This window comes from Acyrthosiphon pisum, chromosome A2 (genome assembly GCF_005508785.2).
Source record: "Acyrthosiphon pisum isolate AL4f chromosome A2, pea_aphid_22Mar2018_4r6ur, whole genome shotgun sequence".
NCBI classification, from domain to species: Eukaryota; Metazoa; Arthropoda; class Insecta; order Hemiptera; family Aphididae; genus Acyrthosiphon; species Acyrthosiphon pisum.
The window spans coordinates 97,204,359-97,217,923 of NC_042495.1; the positions used below are offsets into that span (position 1 = coordinate 97,204,359).

General features: G+C 25.1%; 1 protein-coding gene across 2 annotated transcripts in view; it reads left to right on the forward strand.

The window, feature by feature from the left end:
- Positions 1–12,225, forward strand: part of LOC100569064 (transcriptional regulator ATRX-like) — a 15,501-nt gene extending 3,276 nt beyond the window's left edge. The window contains exons 5-12 of one of the 2 annotated variants that reach the window (XM_029489094.1): positions 8,762–9,017; positions 9,735–9,922; positions 10,266–10,415; positions 10,497–10,619; positions 10,964–11,113; positions 11,195–11,332; positions 11,610–11,789; positions 12,057–12,225. In XM_029489094.1, coding sequence (XP_029344954.1) covers positions 8,762–9,017; positions 9,735–9,922; positions 10,266–10,415; positions 10,497–10,619; positions 10,964–11,113; positions 11,195–11,332; positions 11,610–11,789; positions 12,057–12,173 — 1,302 coding nt within the window. In that variant the 3' untranslated portion in view covers positions 12,174–12,225. The remainder of the gene's footprint in view (positions 1–8,761; positions 9,018–9,734; positions 9,923–10,265; positions 10,416–10,496; positions 10,620–10,963; positions 11,114–11,194; positions 11,333–11,609; positions 11,790–12,056) is intronic. The other variant, XM_029489095.1, reaches the window with a different exon arrangement.
- Positions 12,226–13,565: the final 1,340 nt, after the last annotated feature.

The following is a 13,565-nucleotide window of genomic DNA, read 5'->3' on the forward strand; positions in this document are numbered from 1 at the left end:
TTTACTAAATACTGATTAAATTAGAAAAAAAAAATTAAATTGAATATCTGATCCCATTTTAGATTGTATAAAGTAAAAAATAAATAATTTCGTGACTATTTATACATACATTAAATTGTACTTAATAAATATAATATTACTATGATATTAAGTCAAAAGCTCATTTATGTTAAACTTTACATAATGTTGTAAAACGATCATGTACAAAGATCTTATAATTTATGATTTGAATATTACCATTAATAATAATAAATAACTGTTATTTAAACATTTACAAAAATTAATCCTAGTAGTTTAATTAAAAATAATACTTTCCTTATATAGTTAGTAAAACGTTTTTGCAATTAATATTATTTAGGTAAAATGAGTTCTGTTAACTGATTCGTGGACTCTTATACTTATTTTATATATGAAAAAACAGCACTCATGTATGTAATTTACCACAGTAATAAACTATTTAGTCTGAAGTATTTCTTGCAGGCTTTATCAATATTAGTTCCAAAATAATTTCCTACTAATGTTATAAGGTCAAAGTTTTATTTTTACTCAGCTATATACATTTTTTTTTCAATACAGACTAATTAATTTAAAATTTTAATTAGATCTTAATTTTGTCTTCCAGAGTAAATATAAATTATTTGTCAAACATATATTTTATGTTTTTTAATTTTAATAATTTTAAAAGTATCAAATCATTTCATATAAGGCTGCTATAATTTTAAATGTAATGTATACCCAAATAAGTTATTTTTATGGACTTAATAATCGTTTTGCGCTTTGTGTTTTGTTAATGACATAATTTATTAAACTCGGTTCTAATTTTATTTCTACTAGATGAACAGAAACTAAAAATGTAGTAATAAATTATTTATTTAGTTGAATACGATTTATTTTATATATTCATTTATCATAAGTTATTATTATACATTTATTAAATTGATTTATACAATTTTTTTTGTTTATAAGCATTCAAGCCATTTAATTTTTAGTTTTAGGTACTTACACTTAATAAGTTAATTTACTAATAAACAACAAAGTATCTAAATGTAATTTATATCAGTTTATAACTGATATATGAAAAAATGTTCTATTTGTGTTGTATACAGTACTACTGAATATGCACTTAAAATTAAATTAAATATAATATATTTATTTATTTATTTTAAACTTTTAAAGTAAGATTATTTATTTTAATAAATTGTATTATTTTGATTTATTAAATATTGGAAATTGTTTATTTTTGAAGAAACTTCAAATCAATATTATTTTTGTTCCTGATAATATTTTTAAATGTTACTTACCGCTATTCTAGCATCAAATAAAGACCCAAACATAGCCACTCACGATATACAATACCACTTAAATGTAATCTCCAACTGGACTCAAAAATGGAAAATTTAAATAAACGAACACAAATCAGTTCAAATAAATTTAAAAAAAAACGAATGTCCTCAACTTTTGCTCAATAATTCACCAATTACTATCCAAAATGTAACCAAATACCTCGGAGTTCATCTAGATAAAAGACTTACCTGGGCCCAACACAAAAAACAGAAAAGAAAACAATCAAACACACGTCTACATCTCCTCCGTCCATTATTGTCTCCTTCAATGAATTTAAAAAACAAAATATTAATATACAAGACGATTATTACCCCCCTCTGGTCATATGGTATCCAAATCTGGGGCCAAGCCAAACCATCCAATATAAGACCCATACAAGCTTTCTAGTCTACATGACTTAGACAAATAACTGGAGCCCCATTGTATATGACCAACGACGCATTACATAAAGATCTCCAAATCCCAACAGTCAACGAAATAGCAACTCGTCATTACAAAAAGATTCACTCCAAACTGCACTCAAACCAAAACCCTCTAATTTCCCTCATCTCCTCTATAACCACCCCCAACAATCCTCCGAGGAGATTTAAAAGAAAATGGCCAAGAGACGCTCTTGCCTAACGGTCTCCATATTATATGAACCCATCAAATTAAATAGGAGGTACCGTTGATGGACGGTTTTCCCCCTTCAAGACATTCAAGTCATTTTATCCTACTTATGTTATCAAATTTACTTATTGTACAAATTGTATAGATTGTAAATATGCTTAAATAAAAAATAAAAAAAATGTTACTTACATTTATTAATTATGATTATTAATACCAGTGATGCTAAAGTCTAAATTAAGTGGTGTAGAAACTGCATTTTTTTATACCCACCCACCCGTATTTATAATTGTTATTTATTGCAGTCAAAGTGCATAATTTTTTCTTCAAATATACAAATAATAAACATAAACTTTTATATATTTTAAAAAATGTAGCTATACCGCCTATACTATACCTAATTGTAGGGATGGACATCACTGATTGATTTAAAATAGCTTCAATAACATCTTGACAGGATATGGACTATGATGTAATGAAATGAGAAAATATGTTATTACCACTGACATATTTTTATTAATCTTTGAGTCCCCATCAAATAAATAAGTTATAGGAAGTTTTGTCCAAACATTGATATTAGAATTGGTTTCCCAGTTTTATAATCATTATTTTTTATTAATTTCTTCAGTAACATTTATATAGTAAGAAAATAAAGCTCAAATATTTATAATTCAATATTACTATATTACTAGTTCATTATTTCTTAGTAAAGTTAAAAATTGTTTACAATATTATGTAAGGGCTAAAATATGCCAATTACATAGCCAATACCAATACTATGATGTAGTGTACCGGATGATTCATTTTTTGTAAGGCACTTATTATTTCGAAAATAATTATTTTTTACTATTTCTTATCATATCATTTTTCATCTTTAGCTTTTTAATGTCAAAGGAGAATATTTTTGGGAGTACTTCGAAATAAAAAAAATTAATGTTGTTTGACTTGTTTATTAATTATATTTATAACTAGGCCCCATATTTAAATGCCCTAAAAGACTAAAAACTATAAAACTACAAAATAACTAAAACTACCCTAATTTATGCCTTTTTGACGCCTTAAAAAGTAAAAACCCAAAAATGTTATATAGGTTCGAAACCGTAGGCAGAAATGCATTTAAATGCCAATCACATCAATGTGAGTGGGGGGAAGCATTGATCCCACACAACTTTAAAAAGGAGGGGGCTTAACGGACTTTTTGGGTGAGGCTTAGCCCCCGAGAGCCCGCCTATGTTCACAACTACACAAGCGATTCGAAAACGTCGGTTTAACTGAAGACACAACACACAAGGGCTAGTATTGCCATGGTAATTGGTATTGTTATAACTTATAAGATACCAGTATTACAATCATTGCTTACACTTTGATTAATCGGCCGATAACAAATTTTACTACCGGCTGAATTCCGCTTCCATCGGAGTCCGTTAAATTTAACCGGAGATGGTAATATTGGCCCGTATTACACTAGAAATAATAAAAAAACAAATAACAAAACTTGGTTATTGGTTAGTACACTCAATACAAAACCAGCATACCGGAAATAAATTCGATCGCAGAAAAAAGAACAATTTAAAAATTTTTAAATTTTTAAAAATGTTATGAAAGTACCATTGGCGCAATTAGGGCTGAAATGTTGGGGGGCTGTAGCCCCCACCTGACATTACATGAAAAGTAACCCGTGGGGGAGATGCCCCCCACACCCCCATTATGTTCACTTAAAAGTTAAAAAGGTGGGCAAGTGGATGTCGCTCTGCTGTATAGTAAGTTACAAGTGGGTCACTGTATAATGGATAGTATTAAATTTGAATTCAATGATATAATATCACTGTATAAGAAAAACGATTCTGAGCGGAGACGGTTTGTCAGTCTAGGTATTAGCCATACCTATTATAGGTAGGTATACTTATCTATAGTATTAAAAAAAAATTGACCTATAATAGGTATTAATAATAAATTCCAAATTAATCATATCACAATATCCATCAGGTAACGCGTTATACATCAACAACCAACCGTGGTACTATCATAGATATATAAATATATAATAGTATACTTTAGAAGTTTCAAGTACCCACAAATAATATTATACAATCATTACAATCACAACAAAATAAATAAAATATTTATTCCAGGTTTTTTAATATGTAATTTCATCCAAATTTGAACTTAAAATGACTATAAAAATAAACTGTGCTTATATATTTCTTAGAATTTTAGGCAACAGAATTAAATATTTACGTGGAATCTTGTTTTAAATTTTCAATTCTTAGAAAGTTGAACATTTTATAAATTTTTTACTACAAAATAATTATTCAATTTTAAATTTGATAAATTTTGTCAACATTTTAACTTCAAATGCTTATAAAAAAAAATTGCGCCTATGTATTTTTAATATTTTTCAAATGTCATTGTAACAATAAAATAGGAGCCTTGTATTAAATTTTCAAGTATTTTTACTCAACAAATAAAGTTTTATTGACATTCATAGAAAAAAAACTAATTAAATTGGAAACTGAAATCATCCGTAAACAGCTCAATACAAATCAAAATTGTATCATGTATAGAAAATGGAAATATAAACAACCAGTGAAAAATTCATGTATCTACGGTCATTTTTTTTAAAATTACACCAAAAACCAAATTTAATTTTGTGAAAAATCGATTTTGCGTAAAAATTTCAGTTTTTTCTTAATTTTTCTTTGGTTTTTCTTGGTGCTTTTGAAAATTACTGCGAATTTTAAATTTTGACCTCCCCAATGCACCAACGATATTCACTTTCCAATCGAACAAGATACTGAAGTTGAAAATCGAAGTATTATTTCGACTACTTATCGTGTACACAGACACAAAAAAAAATAAAAAATAAAAAAAAAAACACATCATTATAAAATCAATACATTCATCGTTCCACTCAGAATCTAAAATTGACCTATAATAGTAAATAGGTACCTATAATAAATTCCTAATTAATCATATAACAATATCCATTAGGTACTTATAACCCGTTATACATCAGCAACAAACCGTGATACTATTATATAGATATATAATAGTATACTTTAGAAGTTTCAAATATCCACGAATAATATTATACAATCACAACAAAATAACTAAAATAGTTATTCTAGGTTTTTTTATATGTAATTTCGTACAAATTTGAACTTAAAATGAGTATAAAAATAAACTGTGCTTATGTATTTTATATAGATTCTGAGTGGAATGATGAATGTATTGATTTTACAATGATGTGTGTTTTTTTTTTTTTTTTTCATTTTTTTTGTGTCTGTCATCACCATTTAGGAGAGTAAAAGTGCTTGGATTTTATTCAACAGTACCTTTTCTGATAGGAAAGTGAATCCAGTTGGTACTTTGGGGGGGTCAAAAGTAAAATTTTTCCAATATTTTTCAAAAGTGCCGTGAAAAACAAAAGAAAAATTAAGGAAAAACGGGAATTTTTACGCAAAAGCTGTTTTCGAGAAAATTGATTTTGGTTTTTGGTGTAACTTTAAAACAAATTACCGTAGATACATGAAATTTTCACTGGTTGTTTATATTTGCATTTTCTATACCTACATGATAAAATGTTCAAAATATTATGATTTGTTTTGAGCTGTTTACGGACAATTTCAGTTTCCAATTTAATTAGTTTTTATTTCTATGAATGTCAATAAAACTTTATTTCTTAAGTCAAAATACTTGACAATTTAATACAAGGCTCCAACTATATTGTTACAATGAAATTTGAAAAATATTAAAAATCCTTAGTCACAGTTTTTTTTAATTAGCATAAAAAGTTCAAAAATTTACAAAATATGTAAAAATCACGAAAATGAGCAAATTATAAATAACTCGTAAAAATTTTTCTTTTTAGAACTAAGATTTTAAAATGTAATACAAGATTCCTTATAGGATAATCTACCTTTATCAAAAAAAAATGTCTATAAGAAACTCAAATTAAATTTTTATGAGCGTTTGAATTTCATATTTTTACAACATTTGATATTCACTCGATTTCTTACGTAACGATTATCTTATTTTGTTGTAATTAAAAAACGAGTGACTAAAAACTTTAAAATTTCACTGAATGTTTATGTTAGCATTTTCTATATACGATAAAATTTTGAAAATAATTTGACTCTTTTTGAGCTGTTTACGGACATTTTCAGTTTTCAATTTTTTTAGTTTTTTTTTCTATAAATATCAATAAAGTTTTATCTGTTGGGCCAAAAAGTGTAAAAATTTAATACAAAGCTCCTGATATATTGTTACAATATCAGTTGAAAAATATTAAAAATACATATGCACAATTTTTTTTTATAAGCATTTAAAGATCGAATTTTGACAAAATTTATCAAATTTAAAATTGAATAATTATTTTGTAGTTAAAAATTTATAAAATGTTTAACTTTTATATCTAAGGATTGAAAATTTAAAACAAGATTCCACGTAAATATTTAATTCTGTTACCAAAAATTCTGAGAAATACATAAGCACAGTTTATTTTTATAGTCATTTTAAGTTAAAATTTGGACGAAATTAAATATTACAAAACCTGGAATAACTATTTTAGTTATCTTGTTGTGATTGTATAATATTATTTGTGGGTACTTGAAACTTCTAAAGTATACTATTATATAATATATATCTATGGACTATGATAGTACCACGGTTTGTTGTTACTTGTTGATGTATAACGCGTTATAAGTACCTAATGGATATTGTGATATTATTAATTTGAAAATTATTAATAATACTATTGATAAGTATACCTATAATATAAGCAGAGCGACATCCCCTTACCCACCTTTTTTTAGATTCTTTGGTAACAGAATTAACTACTTACGTGGAATCTTGTTTTAAATTTTCAATCATTAGATATAAAAGTTGAACATTTTATGAATTTTTATCTACAAAATAATTAATAATTATTCAATTTTATATTTGATAAATTTTGTCAAAATTTGAATTTCAAATGCTCATAAAAAAAAATTGTGCATATGTATTTTTAATATTTTTCAACTGCTATTGTAACAATATATCAGGAGCCTTGCATTAAATTTTTACACTTTTTGACTCAACAGATAAAACTTTATTGATATTTATAGAAAAAAAAACTAAAAAAATTGAAAACGAGAATGTCTATGAACAGCTCAAAAAGAGTCAACTTATTTTCAAAATTTTATCGTGTATAGAAAATGCTAATATAAATATTCAGTGAAATTTTAAAATATCTACAGTCATTCGTTTTTTAATAACAATAAAATAAGAATATTGTCACATGAGAAATCGAGCGAATATCAAATGTTGTAAAAATATGAATTTCAAACGCTCATAAAAATTTAATTTGACTTTCTTGTAGACATTTTTTTTTGATAAAGGTAGATTATCCTATAAAAAATCTTGTATTACATTTTAAAATCTTAGTTCTAAAAAGAAAATTTTTTATGAATTATTAACTCAAAATAATTTGCTAATTTTCGTGATTTTTACACATTTTGTCAATTTTTGAACTTTAAATGCTAATTAAAAAAAACTGTGACTAAGGATTTTTAATATTTTTCAAATGTCATTTTAACAATATAGTAGGGGCCTTGTATTAAATTTTCAAGTATTTTTACTCAACAAATAATGTTTTATTGACATTCATAGAAATAAAAACTAATTAAATTGGAAACTGAAATTGTCCGTAAACAGCTCAAAACAAATCAAAATTCAAAATATTTTGAAAATTTTATTATGTATAGAAAATGGAAATATAAACAACCAGTGAAAATTTCGTGTATCTACGGTAATTTTTTTTAAAGTTACACCAAAACCCAAATCGATTTTCTCGAAACAGCTTTTGCGTAAAATTCCCGTTTTTCCTTAATTTTTCTTTTGTTTTTCTTGGCGCTTTTGAAAATTACTGCGAATTTTAAATTTTGACCTCCCCAATGCACCAACGATATTTACTTTCCAATTGAACAAGATACTGAAGTTGAAAATCGAAGCATTATTTCGACTACTTATCGTGTACACAGACACAAAAAAAAAAAAAATAAAAAAAAAAAAACACACATCATTGTAAAATCAATACATTCATCGTTCCACTCAGAATCTAAAATATATATGTTACTATCAATTATTATTTATTAATTGCGTTCTTAGCGCCAAAATATTTGAACATTATAGGTATTATATTTGAAAATAATAAATTGTTTATATAGCTTATAGATATTATGTGAAATATAAATGTGGTTATTCGTTTTTAAATTACAATTGAAGAACAAAATCGATTTTGTCAAATATTGGTGTTAAATATTCCAGTTTTTCCGTAATATTTTTATTTTTTCCCGATTATTAAGAAAATTACTTGTAATTTATTCCCCAAAATACCAATAAGATTACATTTAGCTACCATTTTCGAAGTTTAAGATTGTAACATTTTTTTTTCTTCTATAAAATATGTCTTCTAAAATACGAATAATATAAAAATAAATTATTAAGAAAATATCGATCCGCCATAAGAATTTAAAAAAAAAACTCCTAAAAATGTAATTAAAAAAATTCTCAATGTTCAATGTTAACAATTTAAAAATATCTATTTATTTAACATTTTTACTATAATAAATTTGCCTATTATTTTTTAGGACCAAGAATTAGTAAAGAATCATTTCAAGTTTATCGAAATCATATTTTTTCCATTCAATAAATATGTAGTAGAATAAAATATGATAAATATATTGAATATCATACTATGTCCAGACTAATTATTATATAAGTATGTCTATTCTTAACGTATTTTATTCAATTATTTTATTTTGCATTTTAGTCTTTGGAAAGTGCAGAATACAGAAAACCTAAAAGCTTTAAGAAAAACAAAAAAATGGAATCAGTTGGGTATGAAGAGGAACAAGGTATTTCAAAAACAATTCTAGAAAACTCGTCAACGTTACCAGATACAGATGACAATGAAGGATCGATACACGAAAAACCCAAAGCCAAAAAAGTTACTTTCAATAAACTTCGACGCATAAAAAAATTTAGTTCAAAAAGTCACTTCAAATCAAATAGTAATAATAAGAAAGGTAAGAAGGATATAACAATCACATAATATTACTCATCTTAAGTAGCCAATGTGATTTACCAATTTTGTGTTGTAAGCATTAATATTAAAGTGAATGAACTAATACCAAACTTAAAAGTTATTGATAAGAAAATAAATGTGTTGGTTCTTATATGATATTTTAATTTTTAAATCAAGTTATGATTTATGAATTATGAGTGCATATAATTTTTTTTTTTTTTCTGAAAATTTACAATTTGCATTTCATAACACAATAAGTAAAAAAGATGACTGACATAACACTATATACATAATAAAAACAACACATGAAGCACAAGATGAAGGACATCATCCAGTGATGGTGCCTTCCGAATATAATTTATACATTTTAAAATTCTTATAACTCGCTTGGGTTTCATTATATAAATATTATAATAACCAACATACATACACAGATAATCATAAAAATATATAATTATGAAAATAATAAAAAAAAGATAAAAACAAATAATGATATGAAATTTTATTTTTTGTGTTTCATAATGTAAAACTATAAAAGAACAAAATTATCTGTTTAGCTTATAATATGTTATTTGATAACCTTTCATAAATAAAAGTACCTACAGGCTCCACCACTGCATAGAATACAATTGAGGGAGAGGCATAACAGAATTTGGCCAGCACAAATGTATAATAATTATTTATATTTTATACATAATTTTATTCCCGATGATTCCAGAAAAAGATGCCAGTGAAAATAAACCTGAATCGAGAAAAACTAAAAGTATAAATAAAACAGATACGTTGGGTATGAGTTCTTCAAACACAGAAATGAAATCAGTTGGGTATGAAGAGGAACGATGTACTGCAGAAATAATTGAAGAAAACTCATCAAATTTACCAGATAAAGATGACAATGAAACAACAGTAAGTATAAATATTCTCCATTAATACTAAAATAATAGCCAAAGTTATTCATAAAATCTCGATCCGCTATAAGAATCTAAACCAAGCTCTTGCATATATAAAGAAATAATATTCTCAATATTTATTTTTATTATAATATATTTGCTTATTATATTTCGGAAACAAGAAGTAGTTAAGTATAATATTTCAAGTTTATAGAATTATTTTTTTTTTTTACATTCAATTTAATATGTAGTAGAGTAAAATATGATAAATATATTGAATATCATACTAAGTTCAGACTAATTATTAAATAAGCTTATTCTTAACGTATCTAATTCAAATATTTTATGTTTAATTTTAGTATTTTAGAGATTCAGGGCGTAGAAAATCCAAAAGGTTTACCAAACGCATAAAAAAAGAATCAGTTGGGTATGAAGAGGAAGAAGGTACTACAGAAATAATTAAAGAAAGCTCATCAAATTCACCAGATAAAGATGGAAATAAAACAGCAGTAAGTATAAATATTATCCATTAATACTAAAATAATAACCATAATATTATCAATTATTATTTATTAATTTCGTTCATTTAGTGCCAAAATATTTTGAAAACCACAGAAATGGAATCAGTTGGGTATGAAGATGAACAGTGTACTGTAGAAATAATTGAAGAAAACTCATCAAATTTACCAGATAAATATGACAATGAAACACCAGTAAGTATAAATATTATCCATTAATACTAAAATAATACCCAAAGTTATTATTAAAATATTGATCAGCTATAAGAATCTAAACCAAACTCCTGAATATATAAAGAAATAATATTCTCAATATTCATTTTTATTATAATATATTTGCTAATTATTTTTCGGAAACAAGAAGTAGTAAAGTATAATATTTCAAGTTTATAGAAATATTTTTTTTTTTTTACATTCAATTTAATATGTAGTCGAGTAAAATATGATAAATATTTTTAATATTATACTAAGTTCAGACTAATTATTAAATAAGCTTATTCTTAACGTATCTAATTCAAATATTTTATGTTTCATTTTAGTATTTTAGAGATTCAGGACGTAGAAAATCCAAAAGGTTTACCAAACGAATAAAAAAAGAATCAGTTGGGTATGAAGAGGAAGAAGGTACTGCAGAAATAATTGAAGAAATCCCATCAAATTCACCAGATAAAGATTGCAATAAAACAGCCGTAAGTATAAATATTATCCATTAATAGTAAAATAATACCCATAATATTATCAATTATTATTTATTAATTCCATTCATATAGTGGCAAAATATTTTGAAAACCACAGAAATGGAATCAGTTGGGTATGAACAGGAACAAGCTACTTCAGAAACAACTCTAGAAAACTCATCAATTTTACTAGATATAGATGACGAAGAAATAATACTTACTGAAAGTGCTGTAAGTTGAAATATTATATATCCATTTATACTAAAATAATACCCATAATATTATCAATTACAATTAGAAACCATCCTAAAAGTTTAAGATCGTAACATATTTTTCTTATATATGTATGAAAAATGTTTTTATAAAAATAAAAATAATTACCCGCTAAAAATCTTAGAAAAATTTGAAATAGAAATAAAATAAAATTCTCAAAATGCAAAGTTAATATTTAAACAAAACCTATTTGTTTAACATTTTTAATATTGTTTTTCCCCCTTTTATTTTTCAGACACTTGAAATAATACAGAATATGAATATTTCGAGCAATTTAGAAAAATTAGAAAATACAATGAAAAGTCAAAACACAAAAATTATAAATGAAATGAAACAATGCACTGAAACAACAACTGAATACTCATCAATTTTACCAAATACAGATGACAATGAAACAATACTTACTGAAAGTGCAGTAAGTATAAATTTTATCCATTTTATACTAAATTAATACCTACCCATAATATTATCAATAATTATTTATGAATTACAAATCGTAATATTTTTTACTCAAACATAAAAAATATTTCGAGAAAAATAAAAAAAAAATTATTTAAAAAAATCGCCCTGCTAAAAATCTTAAAAAAAGTCGAAATAGAAATAAAATAAATTTCTCAATTTTCAAAATTAACATTTAAACAAAATCTGTCTATTTAGCATTTTTTCACATTTTACTTTTCAGAAACTTGAAATGGAATGTTCATCAAATTTCAATAGTAAGATCAAAAGAAAATTATCTAAAGTTGAAGTTATAGTTGAAGTACTACAGGATTATCTAAAACGTTTTAAGTCTTCATAAATAAATAAGTATTATAGGCCATACGTTATACATTTAGATACATTTTACTTATTTATATTATTTTATTGTATTATTAAAGCATCGTAGAGATGCATGTTTTTAAAAATATTTTTTACAATGTTTTAATATTTTATTTTTTGGAACGTTAAATTAAAAATTAAAATAATATTATATAAATATATTATAAAGTAAATTTTATTTTTTAACATGAAAATATATACATATTCATTGTTTTGTAACAAATCATAGCAACTTGATTGCCTTGTTCATGATTGCCTGATGTCAGAAGTGACATTGAACACTTGTTTTGAGTGGTGACTGGAGCTTAAAAGCTGGTATATTAATACTGAACCTTATAAATTAGTTATAATTGTACAGTTAAGCACAAATAGCGTTTGAGATTTGGGGGGGGCTAATAGGGCTAATAGGGCCTTACTTTGATAATATTGAATAAGCTTAAACAAAATGTAGGAAATGTTTGGGATGGCTATGGACATTTTTTTTTTGGGGGGGCTTAGCCCCTAAAGCCCCCCCCCCTATTTGCGCCTATGCATAGCATCAAGTATATATTTAATGTTGGACTTAATAATAATAATTGTTGATTTGGTTATTAAATGTATACGTAATGTAAATATATGCGAGAGTGAATACACTTTGTTGGTATAGCCTTATAGGTACTTAAATTTGTTTTTCCATAATGGCATAATGTACTAATCCACACAATTTAATTGATATAATTAATACAATATAAATATGTGAATATAATATATTAATTTGGTAATGTAGAGGGGGAAAGCCCCCAACTGGTTTGTTATATAACATTTCTGATGGTGTCTTTGAAACAGCCTATTGGTACAACTAGTTTTCACCTATAATAATAAACATTTTTTATTGTTTGCCAATTTGGTATCGGAGTGTTAAAAATTGGCGAATTATTATTTATGAGATTTCTCGTTTTAAATGTTCAATCTATAAACAACTCAAAAAGAATCAGAATTGTATCATGTATAAAAAAATATAAATGAAAAAATTTGATGAACATTTAAAATATCTAAAATTTGAATTTCAAACGCTCCTAGAAAATTAATTTGACTTATCATCATTCACACATTTTAGATTCTGAGTGGAACGATAAATGTATTGATTTTACAATGATGTGTGTTTTTTTTTTATTTATTTTTTTTGTGTCTGTGTACGCGATAAGGAGTCGAAATAATGCTTCGATTTTCAACTTGTTCGATATTGTTTGCATTGAGGAGATCAAAATTTAAAATTCCCAGTAATTTTCAAAAGCGCCGTAAAAAACGATATAAAAATTAAGGAAAAACGGAGATTTTACGCAAAATCGACTTTAGTTTTTGGTGTAACTTTAAAACAAATTACCGTAGATAC